General features: G+C 41.4%; 2 protein-coding genes across 10 annotated transcripts in view; one reads left to right on the top strand and one right to left on the bottom strand.

Moving 5' to 3' along the window:
* LOC118234127 (trichohyalin-like) overlaps window positions 1–18,845 on the bottom strand; it is a 106,133-nt gene that overhangs the window by 60,053 nt on the left and 27,235 nt on the right. For 3 of the 9 annotated variants that reach the window (XM_035430486.1, XM_035430489.1, XM_035430490.1), the window contains 3 exons: window positions 17,395–17,655; window positions 16,367–16,473; window positions 12,344–13,872 (listed from right to left, as the gene is read on the bottom strand). The exons of 5 other annotated variants lie outside the window; for them this stretch is intronic. In XM_035430486.1, coding sequence (XP_035286377.1) covers window positions 13,640–13,872; window positions 16,367–16,473; window positions 17,395–17,655 — 601 coding nt within the window. In that variant the 3' untranslated portion in view covers window positions 12,344–13,639. Of the gene's footprint in view, window positions 1–12,343; window positions 13,873–16,366; window positions 16,474–17,394; window positions 17,656–18,845 lie in introns of those variants that run through there. One more of the 9 variants, XM_035430487.1, reaches the window with a different exon arrangement.
* On the top strand, window positions 5,255–11,596 carry LOC118234128 (aquaporin-10-like). The gene is made up of 6 exons (XM_035430494.1): window positions 5,255–5,490; window positions 6,724–6,850; window positions 9,281–9,418; window positions 9,860–9,978; window positions 10,311–10,528; window positions 11,062–11,596. The coding sequence occupies exons 1-6, from the start codon at window positions 5,404–5,406 to the stop codon at window positions 11,324–11,326; spliced, it is 954 nt and encodes a 317-aa protein (XP_035286385.1). The 5' UTR covers window positions 5,255–5,403; the 3' UTR covers window positions 11,327–11,596.

Here is an 18,845-nt window from a genome sequence, read left to right as displayed (position 1 = left end):
CGTGCCAGAGTCGACTACACGCAGTAACTGTGTCCGCTTCTCTATCATCCTTCAGTGTTAAAGGAGCATGGTTTGTAACAGGCCCAGGTTCCCCTAGGCCTGAGGCCAGTAACACTTTCTCTATTTTCAGATCAGCAATGACACTGTTATCTTGCCACTCAAAATTTACACTGACATGAAGCAAAATGAAGACTGAGGCAAAAGTGAAAATATTCTGTTAACAAATGTTCATAGTAACTGAATGTTCCAAAACAATACTACCATTATTCCACAGAATTATCAGCCACAGCTTGCAGACAATAAATTTGACAGCATTTAAAATACAAATTGTGGATGAAATACATAATTTCATGAGGAGTATCCTTTATGGATTTAAACATCTTCATAGGCAATCCATTAGCATGCCAAGTGTTTATAAAAGATCATCAGTCACAGCATGCAGATAATACGTTTGACAGCATTTAAAATACAAATTGTGGATGAAATATATAATTTCACAAGGAGTATCCTTTATGGATTTAAACATCTTCATAGGCAATCCATTAGCATGCCAAGAGTTTATCAAAGATATACAATATACTAATTACTTGTTTTACAATTCTAAGCATTCCTATAATATTGTTTTTTTTATTATTTCTATATTTTAATATCAAACTTTTGATTGTACAGAAGCACAATGCAATTAATGACCGGGAATGTTAGTCAGGCATCAGAAGCCTAATGCTAATTAACAAAAGGTTCCTTCACGAGTGGAGATTGCAAAAATATTTTCATGCTTCTGATGTGTTCAAAGTGCTCCAATTAGACTATCGCTTCCTGTTTATGTTGTAGAGTGTAACTCCCAGTGTACTCAGACGTCTTTATATTTTCTACCAAAAAATGCAAACCATGCTTTCTATCGGGTCTTATTGGCTTAATATTGCATTTCCGTTAATATGTTCTCATAGACAGGATGTTCTGCTCCTACATTTCATCCCTGTGAGAGGTTTCAGCTCTCAGAAAAAGAAGTACAGAATTTTATGACTGGTTGGGATGTACTGTACTGTGACAGTTGCAAAAACTAGTTCCAAATCAAATGTGATATTACTCTCACTCATGTTCTGAATAAACATAAAATACACAAAGAGACGCGTGAGTATACTATGAGTTTCCCCATTCTCAAAAAGAAGATTTATGGCATATGAACGGCTGAACGTTTGGACCATGTTCAAGACCTCTGAGAAGCTTCAAGTTTCTCAGTACTTAAGCTATCAGTGAGGTTGTGCTATGCACGATTACAAATTAAGGGGAACAACATTTCACTAACGTCTGCGTTGAAAATAGTGAGCCTGTCCTTTAATGAAATTTACTGACGAACTGCCAAAAAAAAAATTACAACACAGCAGACCCGACAAATATTTTAATCTCAAAATATTTTATAATTACATTGTAAAATTTGTGGTTGAGTGCCCACAGAGGGCCAAAATAAGTATTGAATTTGGTGTTCTTTGCATTTTGATGTGTTCCTGTTCAGCCTTTGTGTCCCCACTATATTCTGTTTTATGAAACAATTCTTTCTATGGTTGGAATAGGCAAATTGGCCTCTCCGTGTTTTGTCCATCATCTTTGATTGAGTCTGGATCATATTGGCCTAGAAGTTGTCATCATTTGCTTCAGGTTTATTAGCATTTCTGAGACTTCCGGATCAAAAAAATTGTGTGAATGGCATTTCCTAACTCCTTCAAAATAATGTATGACATTTGGACGTTTGTCTGTGCATGAAAAAAGACTGTGTTTCATCCATTTTTCACAATAAAAAAAAATAATAATAATTTGTTGTAATAGCTAACAGCTAAGTGGTTAGCGACCCGTTGCACATCATAAACAGGGCTAGCTATATTTCCAGCTATAATTCACGCTTTATTGTTGTTATTTTTGCTGTTCTTGTGAGTAATTTCTATGTTATTCGAGTACTTTCTTTAAAATTTATTTGCTGGCTAATGGTTGCTTTTTGACAAAGATAACATTCGTAGCAGTCTTAGCATTCTGTTAGCAAAATAATTATTTTGGTTGGAAAGTAGCCATTGGAATTAAACGAATCCAGTTTCATTTAAGAGAGAAATGCATTCGGATAAAACATTTTAAGATTTATATTGGTGTTTAAAAAGATCAATCACAGACTGTGATAGGGATGTTTATGTGAAACTCCCATTCATTTGCCCTATAGAGAAATTCTCATTGATCCGGAAATCCATATATGGGTAAAGGTTTTGCTCTGCATTACATCAGTGAGGCCCATTGAACTGTGATGTGCTTCATTGCATCAACATCAAATCCACCACTAACATCAAATCAAATAAAGAGCATTCCACAAAAGTAGAAGATCACAGGGCAAGTATTCATCTTGCACACACCAAAGACACAGACAAAAATTAAAACAGACTAAAAAATAATGCTGCTTTTTTAAAAGTTTCTTCTTTTTTGACCATGAGCAGGCCTTGTAAAGCTTTTCCTCTTAATACCTCTAGTTGCAGTGCCCACGCTCTGATCGCCCAAAGGTGATAATACTTTTAATATGCTATTGTACTCAGGTGTATTTTTGCTGAGGTGCTGATCTTCTTTCACCCACGTCTTCAGTCTACCCTCTGCGTTTTGGTCGATGATGCCCATCTTCTGATACTCACTGATTAACTTCATGTGACCAGTTTTGTAGTAGCAAGGGGGGGAAACGCCTTTCAACCGCGTTTAGCGTGCGTCTGGGTGATGCACGGCGGCCATTTTGCGCAAGAATGCTCAACACCACACTGCCTGGACGAGATGCCTATTTCCAAGGTGGTGAAGATTATGTAACTGTGAATCAGTGAGTAGTGTGCGTTTATGCACTGTGCAACAGCAAACTGAAGTAGGTGGATTAGAGTCAGCTGACTGCAGTATTTGGGATGGAGATAAAGTGAGTGTTTTCAGTGTTCCTATAAAAGGTTAATGTTTGAACCGAAAGTAAGAGTGAATGCACTAGGCCTAACACAGAGCTTCTGATGGTTTTGTAGGTGCTGTTGCATGCAGAAAATCAGCTAGAGACTGTTGAAATCATGTATGAACTTTGATGTGAATCATGAATGAACTTTGTACACTTATTAACTCAGGGCATCTGCCTGTGCAGCATATTGGAAAGGGGCAGGAGAGAGGGAAGTTCTTTGGAGCCCTTTATGGGGATATTTAATGTGTGCATAATTTAGATAGAACAGTGATTCTCAAAGTGGGAGATGATGGGGGGGGGGGGGGGGGGGGGGGGGGTGAGGGCGTGAGGGTTTAAGGGGGAAAAAAAAGTCCATTAGAAACCAAAATAGCATCCAAGAATGTAGAGGCTTCAAAAAATGTCCTATTGCCAAAGAGGCAAGAGGGGACCTGATTGGGAACCATTGGGTTAGAATTGGAACATGTTTTGTTGAAAATTCTCACTGATCTTCAGGAGTTTATTTTACCATTTCAGCAGCATCTTGAGTTTTTCAAATATTAAGTGTATACAGTAGTATAAATCATAAAAAGTTGATATAGGGTATTTATTTAACACAGGATTGAGATGCATTGATCTGTTGCTACTGCTGCATTAACTTTTATCTTTCATTAATGCTACCGCACCTGAATAGTCAGCTGCAAAAACAGATGTTACATCTGAAATGACTTGTTCAATGATGGCTAATGTCACAGTAATACAATGCTGCAATAAAACTTTAAAGACACTGTGCAGGCAAAATCATGATTTTAAAATGCTTATATTATCTCTACAGACTATAAGGTTACTTACACATTGATTTTAAAAGCATTTCATACATGTATGTAACGAATTAGATTTTTTTCCCTAAAAACTATACAATGCTCGACATTGCTGCCTGGTGGAGTATTTGGTATTGGTGGTTTTGAGACCAAGATCGTGACGTCCCAAATGTTTTGCATTGACCAATGTGCGGTGGCCAAAACACTCACCCAGTATGAATATTTATGCAGTGTGCGCTCCCAAGTTCATGACCAAATTCTCAAATACATATTGCGCGGGTCTGCTGCTAACATTAGCTAACTATCCAGTTCAACAATGCCTTATTGTGTGATTAAAGAATGCAGAGATAGGAATGCATCTTTTCACGCCTTGCCAAAAGATCCAAGTCTCCGAAAGGTCTGGATCAATTATATGGAAAAACAAAACGGTGCAAAGTTAGAAATATCAAAGGTTACAGAATTGTGCAGTACACATCTATCTATCTATCTGTCTATACATACAAACTGAGTTACCAGATACTAACCTAGTTAACTGGATGATTATAGCGGAGTGTAGTCTTATATTTCGCTAACGTTAACTATCTATCTTGCCTTATCTTACTAGGGAATGCAACTTAGCTATCGATGCGGTGTTGATACTATAGCTAGCTAGCGTAACGATACACTCAGACTTGATGCGGTGTTGATACTATAGCTAGCTAGCGTAACGATACACTCAGACTTGATGCGGTGTTGATACTATAGCTAGCTAGCGTAACGATACACTCAGACTTGATGCGGTGTTGATACTATAGCTAGCTAGCGTAACGATACACTCAGACTTGATGCGGTGTTGATACTATAGCTAGCTAGCGTAATGATACACTCAGACTGGTTGATCAGCACGAGTGACTTTGGGTCCCACTTCAGCGATGGCAATGTTTTCATTTTGGCGAGGCCTAGGATTAACAGCGATGGGCTCATACATATACGGGTCAATATTTCTAATGCTGTTATTGCTGTGCTCGTTATTCGTTATTACGGTTGTATGATAACTAGCTAACGTTAGCTAACAACTGACGTTACGTGGAGGAGTGAGCGCTGATCCAGGTCAGTGTGAGAGAGCGGCACCGGGCTGTCAATCAAAAGTGAATGCATAAATAATTAGGACAGAACTGACACGCCTGGCCAGTCTTGAGTCTTGCTATATCAAGAAATTCAGGTTTTACATCAAAGCAGGTTTTTTTTATCTTTTCAAATTCTAGTAGTAGAAAAGTAGAAAAATACGTATTTATTGTATTTTAGTAACTAAAGGAACAATTTAAATGTAATAAAAGGGAGGTTGCACCGGGTCTTTAAATCTCAAAACTACTACATAACTGTAGAGCTTCTACATAATTCCCAGTTCTCTAAATTTCATTTTAACTGTAAAAGAACTAATAAAAGAAGGGTTATTATTACAAAGAAATGCTGCACTCAACAGGTGCCCCCCCCCCCCCCCCCCCCATCCCACCCCCATGGTACAAACACTGACGTAGACTATTGGAGTATAAAAGTCCAGGATAATTTAGCTCTCGCATTCTCTGGCACCTGTGAGCGCTCAGGCTCAGACGTCCTGCCCCGATCAGCGTCAGAACGGTCCAGGGTTCGCGGTTTCGCGCTGGCACAGAGATGGACTCCGTGTTCAGGAGAGTCCGAATCCAGAGCCGTCTGCTCAGACAGTGCCTGGCCGAGTGTTTGGGAGTCTACGTCTTGATCGTGAGTATTTTGTCGACTCTGGCTCCGTGTGCGGACGTATAGTTTTATAGACATATTGTGGATTTGTTTTCCTCTGATCATTGTGCTGAGGTTATTCTGCATTCCAGCTCTGATCCTCCACTGTCTTTGTCCTTTCCACGCTGTCCTGTCTTCAGTATGTGAGATGAACCCTCATACAGAAACAGAGGCATCTTCATCTCATCTTTTCTGCCAATCGCTACCTATCAAAGTGTAATTCTTGCAGAAAGCAGAATGTGGCGCGTTATTGCCAAGGCCATCTTCATGTTGGAAAACAAGATGAAACGCTCAGCGCAGCAATATGTCCGGCAACTTTCCAGATGCGTTGAAAAGATTTATTGGCTGACAAAAGTGCAGATTCCCAATCAGTGGCCATAGGCGCAAGTGACTTGCCCTACATTTGGACTGCTGTGACAAAATGTGTAACAAAAAGACAGACCAAAACTTGCATGTGCTCTTCCTCTCTCATTACATTACAGGCATTTCGCAGACGCTCTTATCCAGAGCGACTTACACAACTTTTACATAGGATTTTACATTGTATCCATTTATACAGCTGGATATATACTGAAGCAATTCCGGTTAAGTACCTTGCTCAAGGGTACAACGGCAGTGTCCTTACCTGGGAATCGAACCTGCGACCTTTCAGTTACAAGCCCAGTTCCTTACCCACTGTGCTACACTCCGTCACCTTCTCTCCTTCCCTCCTTCGTTCTTCTGTCGTCTTTTTCTTCCCCTGTTCATCTGTCTTATGACCCCAGCAGTCCGTGCATCACTCGAGTCATGTGCTTCCTCCCTGATTTACCCTTTTCGCTGGCCGCAGTTCTCTTAAGGTCCCAAATAGAGCATCTGTGGGTTGACTAAGACGAGAAAGCTGGAGGAGACTTTGACCCTAAAACTAATGGGGTAAATCAGATCGTCCTGATTCAGCAGGTTAATGTGTGAGAGTATTAGACAGACGCACACACTCACTCACAGCCACACACATACACACGCACACACACACATGCACTCACACACACATACAAGCACACGTATACACACTCACACACACACACACACACTCTCACAGAGTCGGCGGTGTGAAAGGCCTCTGTTGCCAGGGAGCTGGGAGTTGCCCCAGTGTAGCGCTCCTGTCCTTGGGCTCCGGTCAGTACGCGGCGGGGCGTGGCTCGGCGCTCACAGCTGACAGGGCTGCTCTTTGTGTAACCGCAGGTGTTTGGCTGTGGGGCCGCTGCCCAGGTGACAACCTCTGAGAACACCAAGGGGCAGTACCTGTCCATCAACCTAGGCTTTGCCCTAGGCACCACCTTTGGAGTCTACGTCTCTCGAGGCGTGTCAGGTTGGCATACATCCTTTATTTCTATCCTCTGTGTTTAATTGTTCGCTTTTATCTGGTTTCATTTTGTTGTTCTCATTTCCTGTTATTTCACACAATGTCTCATTCTAGAACTACCTTCTCTAGATGCAGACACCAACCACCACTCTGAGGACTGAGGCTCCCTTTTTAAGTGCAAGGCATTAGGTATGCATTAAACTGAGATATGGAATTCAGTTTACGGAAGTCCATGTACACCCTGAGTGATCCATCTTTCTTTGGGACAATTACAATAAGACTGTTCCACTCACTGGATGATGGCTCAATCACGCCCAGGTCACACATTGTTGCAATCTCTGTCTTCTGTGGCTCCAAAAGCTTTTCAGGTATCATGTATGGCCTATGATGCTGAGGTATTTGCTCTTTCAGGTGGATGGTGTGCTATAGTCCCTAGGTCCTGTAGTGCCGGTTTCTGTTGGAACAGGTCAGGGAACTCAGAGAAGATGATCTGCAGAATACCAACTTGGTTTTCCTTCAGGTGGCTTAAGTACCCCTGGCTGCGTTGTTGCCGCACTTCCAGGTTGTAAGCCTCTTCTTCATCCTCGTCCACTTTGCGCACCATAAAGGCTGTCACAATGCCCATCTTCCTCTCCTTCCACTCCTTTATGAGGTTGACATTGTAGGTCTGTTTGTCCTTACCTCGATCAGGGTGGTGCCATAAGTGACAGGGCCCATCTTGTGCGTGATAGTGTAGGGACCTTGCCATTTTGCTAGCAATTTGCTTGTGGAGGTGGGTAGGAGAAACAGGACCTTCTGCCCTGGATGGTATTCTCTATAGTGGGCATATTAGTCATACCACCTCTTTTGAGCTTGCTGGCCTTTTTGCAAGTTCTCTCTGGCTTCCTCCCTGTACCTCTCCAGGCGGTCTCTTATGTGCATCACATACTGCACAATCCCCGTCTCTGATGAGCTTGGAGACGGACTTTCCCAGCTCTTCTTTAGGAGGTTCTGGACAGGCCACCCATACACCAGCTCGAATAGTGAGAATCCTGTGGAGGTTTGAGGTACTTCTTGGTAGTAAAATAGCAAGCAGGGCAGCCACTTGTCCCAGTCTTTCCTGGTGTCATCCACAAACTTCTTCAACATATTCCTGAGGGTCTGATTGACAGTTTGTGGGTGATAGGAACTGGTCTGGATGGCAGTGATGCCTAGCTGCACATGGAGCTGCTTCACGAGGAGGGATGTGAAGTTTGTACCCTGGTCTGTCAGGGTTTCTGCAGGAAAGCCAACCCTGGACAGCTGGACTAGGTCACTGATGATCTTGGGGTAGTTACAGAGCATAGTGGGAAAGCCTCTGGATATCAGGTGGCATAGTCACAAATGACCAAAATATAGTGATACCCAGCACTGCTTTTTGCCAAGGACCTGGCAATGTCCATGCCAATGCACTGGAATGGTATGGAAATCACAGACAATGGATACACAGGAGCTCTGTTTACTGCAAACCGACCAGTGACTCCCATCTCTATCTGCCTATCCAAATCTAGCTGAATGCTGGCTAGTCTTTGAAAGTTATTGGGCACAGGGTGGCTTTGAACGTTGAGCTTTGGACAGTTAGCAGATAGTTGAAAATGAAAAGCCTGAATAGCGTACCCCCTACAGAGTGTTAAATCTCCACCCAGAGTAACTTCAAAAACAATAAAGGCAAAATAACTAAGCAAAATAATAAACTTATGTCCCGATGAAAGGATTTTCAGTCCAGCTGGGAACACACTAATTAACTGCAGCATGGTGAGCAGAGGGCAAAACGTGAGTCGAGGTCAAAACGAGCATACGGTCAAACATGAAATCCAATCAGCAAACAAAACAGAGGAGCTAGGCAGGAATCGAAATCGAATATGAGAGCGAATGGTCAGACACAAAATGAGAAGGGTTAAGGCAAGAATCGGTGTCGAAGGGAACGAGTCAATGGTCATACATTAAATATAATCAGTTACCGAACCAGAAGGGCTATACGGGATTTGGAATCAAACTAAGATAGGGTTGAATACACAAAGTCGAACAAAGCAATTTCTAAACACACCACACAAACAAACAAGTTCTGAGAGCAAGCCTCTGCTGGTAGGCGGCAAACAGTGGCATTTTCAAGTCGAGCCACTGGGTACAGAAACAACCAATTAGATGACAATCTGAATGAAGAAACACACACAATAGTAAACACAAACTTATGACTGAGGTTGTAACAGTGTTGCATTTCAAATATAGTTGATGACATGGACAATAGTGTAACTAAGCAAGCTAGTTTGGGGTTTGCACCACTTTGAGAGCTGGAACTAAAGTGTGTGTTTTGTGATAAGTGTGCCATACAGTAAGTGTCCTATGTGGTAATCATGCTGTGCAGTGAGTGTGCTATGTGGTAAGTGTTCATGTGGTGAGTGTGCTCTCTCTGTCCAGGAGCTCACCTGAACCCTGCAGTCACCCTCAGCCTGTGCATGCTGGGAAGGCACCCTTGGAGGACTCTGCCCTTCTATGTCTTCTTCCAGGTGTTTGGGGCCTTTCTCGCTGCTGCCACCGTCGCCTTGCAGTACTACGGTGAGCAGGCGGGGATAGAAAGCACCACCTTACTGAAAGTTTCTTTCCATACAAGAGAGGGTTAAGCGGTGTATGGAGTAGCTTTTAACCATATTGAGCAGTTATTATCATATGGAGCAGTTTACCAGGACTGGCAACAGAGTCAGGAGATTGTTGGTCCATTCAAGAGCTAATCTGAGTGGGCAAAATTAGAGATAGTTAATTTTTTTTATTACATATCTCTATGCTTCAATATTAGCATCAGCTAAATATTAGCTGTTACAGTTTACTAGGGTGAAGTTTATATGAGAAACACAAAAAATATGAATAAAATATTAATCAGAATGTATGTGTGTGTGTCTGTGTGTGCGCGCGTGTGTGTTTGTGTGTGTATGTGCGTGTGCGCGTGTGTGTTTGTGTGTGTATGTGTGTGTGCGCATGTGTGTGTGTGTGTGTGTGTAGATGCCATTATGCACTTCAGCAATGGGCAACTGACTGTAACAGGACCGACTGCCACCGCTGCAATTTTCGCCACTTACCCTGCAGATTACCTCAGTCTGTGGAGTGGCTTCGTTGACCAGGTAAGCTCACCTGAGTCTTCTGGAGATCACTGCTACCCCAGGCACAGCGTTCTTCTTCTTCTTATTCTTCTTATTATTATTGCTGTTGATGTTGTTGTTGTTGCTGTTGTTGCTGTTGTTGCTCTTGCTGCTGTTGCTGCTGTTGCTGTTGTTGCTGTTGTTGCTGTTGTTGCTGCTGTTGCTGTTGCTGCTGTTGCTGTTGTTGCTGTTGTTGCTGTTGCTGGTGTTGCTTTTGTTGGTGTGGCTGTTGCAGTTGGTGTTGGTGTAGCTATTGCTGTTGTTGTTGTAGTTGCTGTTGCGATGTGCGCTAACACTGGCTGTGTCCCGGGCAGGTGATTGGGACTGGCACGCTGCTGGTGTGCATCCTGGCCGTGGAAGACCGCAGGAACACGCGCATCCCAGCCGAGATGGCACCGCCTCTGTTCGGGCTGGTTGTCCTGGTGATCGGGATGTCCATGAGCGTAAACTGCGGCGGCGCCCTCAACCCGGCCCGAGACCTGGGGCCCCGGCTGTACAGCTATATCGCGGGCTGGGGAGAGCAGGTGTTCTGGTAGGTCACCCTTACACCCCCTGAACATGCATCCTCACACCCAGCTAATTCACACAGATATACATACAAACTAATGTAACTAATGATATAATATTAAGTAATGATGGATCAAACCGAAGCTAATGGATATTCAGGAAGTAGTGGTGCTAGCCACCATTAGTAGTGGTCTGCAGTCATTAGGTTAAGATGATGGTACACGGTGTCACATCTCTTCCCCCCTCTCTGTCTCTTCTTCTCCCTCTCTCTCTCTCTGTCCCCTGCTCCCTCTCTGTTTCTCCCCTCTCTATCTCTCTTTCTCTCCGGTCCTGTCCCCCCCTCTCTTTCTCTCTCTCCCTCTCTCTCTGTTTCCCCCTCCCCCTACCTTCTCTCTCTCCCCCCATCTCTCTCTGTCCCCTGCCCCCTCTCTGTGTCTCCCTCTTTCCCCCTCTTTCTCTCTCTCTCCCCCATCTCTCTCTGTCTCTCTCTCTGTCCCCTGCCCCCTCTCTGTGTCTCCCTCTTTCCCCCTCTCTCCCCCCTCCCCCCCTCTCTCTCAGGGCGGGGGGAAGATGGTGGTGGGTCCCTCTGGTTGCTCCCTGTGTCGGAGCGCTGGTGGGGTCTGTAGTGTATGTGCTCCTGATTGAGGCACATCACCCAGAGCTGGACCTCCACCTGGAAAAGGCCGACCAGTGCCAAACCGTGGACAACAAACTGGCTCTAGAGCTGGAGGGGGTCGAGCTGGACCTGAATTCCCCCAAGGGCTGCCCCAACGAAGGGCAGGAGGGCAAGAAGGCTGCAAGTGGGAAGGGTGAGGAGGGGTAGTACGGACGGCTTCGTAAATAATTATCACACAGACGCTTGGCATGCAGAGCAAGCCACGGTAGCTCAGTTAGTTTGAGTCGTGGGTGCGGTCACCCATACGCATTTACAGTGGGCACAATTTGTGACATCACTAGAACCTTGCATTCTTCTGTTGAGACACTACAGAATTACATCATGTAATGTTGTATTACATTACAGGTTCCATCATGGGTTCTGAATGGAATAGAATCCACTGTTTGATTTTGGTAATTAGATGAGAGTTCTGTTAGCCCTCAAACACATTATCTTAAATCCTTAATTGTGATCATGGAGAGCCCAGTGAACATAAATAGGTTTTCACAGAATAATTATTTTTGGATATACACAATAGTGTTAGTTATAGTAAAGGCTAAAGTATGCTATTAGTTATAGGATGGTGTAGTATTGGTAATAGTGTTATTTCATAATAAATAATGAGAATATTTTTGTATTTAGGTTATTTGTCTGTGAATGCACCATACTGAGAAGTGGGCATATTTCTGAGTTTTATTTGACAATGTATACTTTCATACTTTTTGCTGTTCCTTTTTTCACATTGTGAAAGAAAATCGTGTACTCAAAGTACCTTTGCCAGTGGTGCTATATCATATAGCTGCAATACACATTTCTTTCTGTAATATATTTTCTTAAATAAACTTAATAAATTAGAGTATGTTCTTTGTATTTTTCCCCATTCTTCCCACATTCTCAACAAGACACAATTTATAGAAAGCTTGACATTCACTTTGTGTAGCCATTCCAATGAAGCATTTGCAAGATGTGAATGTTATCTTATCATGTGAACATGCAGGGAGTAACATGTAAGTTAAAGTGTATAATTTATGCTTGTCAAGAACAAGATTACTTGCCTCCATTCTTAGAAAAATCAAATCCAGCTTCTTACATCTTGTATATTGATTGAAATATGGACTTTTATTCAGCTGTTGCAAGAAAAAACCTTTTTTCATTTTTTTTAAACGTTTTTTTTTTATTGAAACATTGAATACACATGGAAATACATTCCTCTCCTTTGCTTCTCCAACACATTGGACCTTTCTTGCCAAACAGCAGGCCACAGTAGTGATGCGTGTGGAAGAAAACCCATTTTCACTCTCTATTCCTGAGGTCAGCAGAATCAAAGTTTATAACAGCATATGCCTGAGATGGACACACTCACAAAGTAGTTCTACAGTGTTTAATGTTCACTCAAAGACAAAAAAGGCATTGCCTTAATTTACACCAGTGACTTGTTTTTTTCATGCATAAATATATTTGTTTACTATAGCCTGGTTGGCTCTGTGGTAAGTTGACATCAAGTTAAATAAAGAACATTCCACAAAAGTCGAAGATCACAGGGCACGGAATCATCTTTCACAAACCAAAGTCACAGGTAAAAATGACAACTGACCGAAAAATAATGCTGCTCATCAAGGCTTTTCTTAGAAGTTCATTTTCTTTTCTTTTTTTGACCATTTTGCCCTCATGCAAACATGATCAGGAAATCATAGGTTTGATTATTTTCTCCATCTTCTCTTTCACCATATTTGGTTTATGTTGCGAAAGCACTGCAGTGGCTATCACCTGAACAGACAGCAGCACCTGTGGCCAATCTATGAACAGATTGACCCGAGAAAGCATTAGGATGAAGCGGACACATTTTGGTGGCTGAGTGAAACCCATCAGTAGCCAACGCATTGGACCTTTCTCACCAAACAGCAGGCCACAGTAGTGATGCGTGTGGAAGAAAACCCATTTTCACTCTCTATTCCTGAGGTCAGCAGAATTAATTCATTATTATTATTAATTAATTTATTACAGCATATGCCTGAGATGGACACACTCACTCAAGTAGTTCTACAGTGTACAATTGATAGTAAAAAAATCACTTTTTCCATTCTATTTTTTGGTCTGTCCATCTCTAATTTCTCATTTCCTATTACATCTCTGTGTCAGGGCGTTGCAGGAAATTCTGGCCCCAACTCCACAACAAAGCCTGCTAAATACATGTTTTTTAGGGCCTCTCCCTAGACTTTGGGCCCTGTAAAGTCCTTATATTACATTACATTATCCAGAGCGGCTTACACAACTTTTACATAGCATTTTTACATTGTATGCATTTATACAGCTGGATATATATACTGAAGCAATTTCGGTTAAATACCTTGCTCAAGGGTACAACGGCAGTGTCCTACCCGGGAATCAAACCTGCGACCTTTTGGTTACAAGCTCAGTGCCTTACCCACTGTGCTACACTCCGTCTTTACCCTTATTACCAGAAACTTCAGAGCTCATGCTCTAGGTGCCCAAAGGTTTGAGGCGCTGAAGTATCTGGTTATACTCAGGTGTATTTTTGCTGAGGTGCTGATTTTCTTTCACCCACGTCTTCAGTCTACCCTCTGCGTTTTGGTCGATGATGCCCATCTTCTGATACTCGCTGATTAACTTCACGTAACCGGTTTTGTAGTAGCAATTTGTCCCTTCTTCTGTAAGACTTCTTAATCCTCCCTGGAATGAACGAATCTGTATACCTAGAGTAAAAACATTTAAACATTTCACAATAAAAGCAATACTGAACACGATCTACAGAATTAATGATTTACTGAACTGTTATTCTACTATAAGTATGCTTTCAAACATCAATTGCTAACGACAATTGATCATTGAAATTACATTTGCCTTATCACGGCAAGTAGTAGTTTTTAGTCCCAAAAACATGCTAACTCTGAGAAACATCGATAGAATGTCCATCGTTTATTTCGCAGTTCTCCAGAGGAATGATCATTGCTGTCTGTGTTGTCATCGCGTACATCGAGAAGCATTTCAGCCAGTAAAATTACATTTATAATGGTGTATAAGGTTGTTAGGTTTTCATAAAAGGACATGTATTGTTTCTCCTGCTGCTGCCGTTGTTTTATAACAAAAGTCTAAGACTAAACAGACGACTCCGCATTTGGAGGCCTTGGAAGAAATCACTTGGTTTTTTTTTTCAAACCCGACAACTGTCTTCACGGTCCACCTCAGAAATATTTACCGAGACAAGTGAAGGCCTCCAAATCCCATGTCTTCAGTTTAAAAAATAAATTTTAGTTGTAAAACAGCAACCCATTGCCTGCTGCTCTCCATCCTTGCCGTCCTGCCTGTCCTGTTCTTGTCCACAAGTGCTCATGTAATGTGAAATGCAAGTAAAGCATGCTTCTCATAAACAAAAAAATCTAGACTACGGATTATAGTGAATACCTTGGGTTCAACACAGTTGGTTACGCCGAGCGCACCACTCGATCAAAGCACAGTCAGCCACTAGTGCTGAATCCTGCATGCAGTTCATTACAGTCTTTCTGCAGCACCGTAGCTCTAGCATACGTTTGGTGCAACCTACAGCGATAGCAATCATTGAGAATAATTCCCTTTCCCAGATTGGTTTAAAATATGGAAGTGAAGTTGTGATAGTGATGCTATGAATAATGTATTCAATAAAGAGTTTGCATATTTACAGTTAGGACCATAATATGAACCATTGTTCAATAGTGCAGTAGTGATAGGAGACATTTAGTCATATAGCCCTTATAAATGGTATATCACTTCATGTATAGAAGTATAGAAAGTATAGAAAGTGAAGGCAAGTCATGTTGCAGTCATTTGTGCAGTTAAAGCATATGATGCATGCTTTCCATGGCAACGAACTGGCGTACAAGGAAACATTTTCAAGGTTAGCTGCTAGGAAATAATTCAATTTCTTTTTTTAATGAAATGTCATAGCCTAATGCATACAGAAATGTGAATATTTTTTGTCATCAAACAGCCCAATTTTGTTCTTTGTCCAAGAAATAAATGAAAAATGAAACAATTTGCAAGGCCATCATACTTGTAGAAGTAATAATATGGCTATACGCCAAGGCTCACGAACTACACGCTGTAGTCGTGTTTATGGGGGTGGGGGGGGGGGGGTGGGGGTGGTAGAGGGGTAGGGTTTTTATGGCCTGCTTGCAGCTACCCTGTGTGAATGTGGGGGAGGGGGGAGGGAAGCCGTATGAGTGACTGTCTATTCGATCTGAATTCTATTAGAAATGTCATTGTTGCTCAGTCAAAATTTATTGTAACAACTTATAATTCGTCATGGACTGCAAACCTCATGCAAATATCATCCATATCAACTTTGCGGTGCATTGGATTAAAGAATATGTCTGCACTAATGATTTCAACATTGCAAATGTGAGGTGGTGCTGTAGTCCGTGCACAAAACATGATACACACAATCTACATGGGTTCCTTTCCTCAATTTGTATATTTTGAAAATTTGAACAGTGGCTAGATTTAAAGAAGGTGTGGTCAAATATCTTTCCCACAATTTTTGAATATTCATATTTGATTATCTTTAAGAATCGTGGCCTAAGTGGGATGTACTTCTCAGGACTGTTGGAAGGAAAATCAGTTTGTTCCCCAATTCGGTCAGTTTTTTTGGTATAGTACTCCCAAGTAGTCAGATTTCCCTAAACTTGGTGTGTCTTTTTGGAACTGAAAACTACTATGAAAAATTGTCATGCCCTAGATTGAACAACAATGCTGTCAATTAAATAAACAAGTCCTCTTTCTAATATCAAATGGTTGCCACTGTGAAATCGGTCGTATTGGGGTGAGTTTTGAATGCGACAGAGATAATATAATAATAAGTAATGGTAGCAGACCTGTAAGTAAATTTTTCAATTTCATTTAAAAAAATGTATTTAGTGCACCAAGATTGCAGTGTGTGTGGCTATTCAAAATTGCATACAAATTTGTTCTCAAATACAATTTCAGAGTCCATATACCTTACTAGGATAGCAGTAATATGCAGTAACACTAGTACTGCCTTGGTTAGACATACCTAGATAGAACTGCAGCTAAAACAGGGAAAAGAGCTCACCCACTTCCCTCCAGACCCCACAAGCTGCTACTGGTGCCTTTGCACCGTTGGTGCTTGGCCCCTAATAAATATAGACCAGCTTTCAGCTAGCCCACTAACACTGAAATTTGTAAAGACTGTACCTGCTTGTCTTTTGAGCTTCTGGGAAGATATTGGGTTGGCCATGATCATGGCCTGTTTCAGCAGGGTCTCACCATCCCCACTCAGTAGCGTATCAGCCAGCAGTGCCCTGGAGAGAGAAAAGGAGGAAACGGAGGCTGTTAAAGCTGTTTCTAACAGGGGGAGGTGGGTGTCTGTTCGCTGTCTGGTCATTATGACTGAAAGCCAAGAGCAATTACAATGTACCACCCTTCAAGGTGTTCCACCCATCACGATCCAAATCAGTATTTTTAAACATATCCTTTGGAGGTAAATACATACTTTTTAAGAGGATAACCATAAAATAAATGTTTTTGCCACTTAAGACGATCAAATTTTCATCCTCAGAGCAGTAACGGGGAACAGCAGTATCCTTCACTCTAGTGCAGGTCTCCATTATCAGTAGTCAAAAAACTAAATAAAACAAATAATTATCTTGCTAAATCATTCTCATTTACTTACAATGCCACCCAGCTAACGTTCTAGAAAAAGAATGGACTATTAAATAATGTAAGATAACTTAATAAACATGCTTGGTCCTAGTGATTAGAATTAAAATAGTATAGACCCACAGTGTATGAAAACTCTTCAAATAACCTCAGATAATATAGTGAATAAATAACTAACTACTATTTGCTGTGTTGGTGGTTTCCAAAATGTTAGCTGGGAGGCAGAGTAAGGCGATGAGGATGACACAGTAAGCTAGAAATTGGCATATTTGATGGGCACCAATAATGGAGGATGAAGCTAGTTAGCAGAGGGAGGATGTTACTGCCCCACAGGACAGCCCTAACAGAGACATTATGGCATATAGCCCTTATGGCTGGTATATCACTTTAAATATCAATGCAGAGTGTTATGTTATGTCTCACCTGCATTCTGTTGTACAGTATGACTCACCTGCATTCTGTTATACAGTATGACTCACCTGCATTCTGTTATACAGTATGACTCACCTGCATTCTGTTATACAGTATGACTCACCTATATTCTGTTGTACAGTATGACTCACCTGCATTCTGGGGCGCCCCTGCTGTTTGCAGTTGTCAAGGCAATACGGTGATCCTGGTAAAGAACCTGCATGGCCAGGTGAAGATTTCCATTTTTGTCCTCTTTTGTCACCAGAGTATAAAGCTTTGAATGCTCTGTACGCTCTGAATTCTTAAGTTTCTTTAGAGCTTCTTTTTTTGTTCGAGCTATAGCAAGTGTGCCATTTGGAATGAAATGATCCTTCTCCACGATTTTCCTTCCAGATTCAATTGTATTCTTTAGACTATTCAATGCAGGGAAACAAAGAAAAAATGAGTTCATTCCAAAATCCAAAGCTAAATCCATGAATTCATATTATATTGTGGAACTTCTTTGCTTTGAAGTGAATTTTGAAGTATTAAATTCATGTGAAACCTAAGCTGGTGATTACGATTTTACTTTTTGTTGCTTTTTGCATGAGATTGCAAAGTAGACCCATGCAATTTGGATCTCATGTCAACATTGAACAAATGAATTAAGTAGCATGAGGAATAGAACTTGCATTCCATAATAGCTCCAAAATATTATAATGTATTTCATATCATAAAGTGAAGTTTCAATTTCCTACCGACTCTGGCAGACAAAGACAAAATCAATTAGGTATTCTTCACAGTATTCTACAGACATGATTAAGACATTGATAGGAATAAGTGACAGACTCTTTCAAGTTAAAGGATAAGGGCAGCATCATTTAAAAAAATGTTTTCTTATTGTCAACATATCCAATGAAAAGACTAAAACCTACAATGCTTCTGTCCGACTCTCAATAGTCACCTAAGGTGACTTAGGTGCATTAACTGTCTTAACTACTGCTTGTATTTTTTCCATAGATTGCGTTGTTGCCGTTCTCGTTGTGTTAGTGTTAATCAGTTAACCTTCAGGGTCCAAGTTGAACTATGCGGTTGTTCCCTGCACTTGGACCGGTACTTCTCTCTAGGGGTTTCGTCATACTTGTTCCTGGTTATGGTTATACACTTTGTTGTACGTCGCTCTGGATAAGAGCGTCTGCCAAATGCCTGTAATGTAATGTAATGTCAATACTGTTTGACATTGTCCTGGCCCATTAAGTGCTCAACCATGAAGCCTTTCATTCAAATTGTGATGACATTTAAGAGCAAGTTAAGTATGCAAGTGTTAATCCTCAAGCTGCTTTTTGTATGACACTATAGTTTTGACTCCATGACTTTGATTCCAAGGGACCCTTGAGTGAATAAAATATCTGTCACAATTTAAACTATTATTTGCAGCCTATTTTGTTTCCTTTTGGTTCAGTTGATGTCATTCACCGAAACAATACCTGAACAATTTCTTAAAGCTCTCTTAGGGGGCTCAGATGAAATCTACCTTTGCGCTCATGAATGAATGATGAATGAATGAGTGAATAAATGAATGTATGAATGAATTACTGAATAACTACCCGGTAATAAGGATGAC

This window comes from Anguilla anguilla, chromosome 8 (genome assembly GCF_013347855.1).
Source record: "Anguilla anguilla isolate fAngAng1 chromosome 8, fAngAng1.pri, whole genome shotgun sequence".
NCBI lineage: Eukaryota > Metazoa > Chordata > Actinopteri > Anguilliformes > Anguillidae > Anguilla > Anguilla anguilla.
The sequence above is the reverse complement of the archived record's forward strand: the minus strand, read 5'-3'. Positions and strand labels throughout refer to the sequence as shown.

Coding starts and splice junctions, on each gene's coding strand:
- LOC118234128 (XM_035430494.1), top strand. CDS start 5,404: ATGGACTCCGTGTTCAGGAGAGTCCGAATCCAGAGCCGTCTGCTCAGA. Junction 9,419..9,859: donor CGTCGCCTTGCAGTACTACG/GTGAGCAGGCGG, acceptor GTGTGTGTGTAG/ATGCCATTATGCACTTCAGC. Junction 10,529..11,061: donor TGGGGAGAGCAGGTGTTCTG/GTAGGTCACCCT, acceptor CCTCTCTCTCAG/GGCGGGGGGAAGATGGTGGT.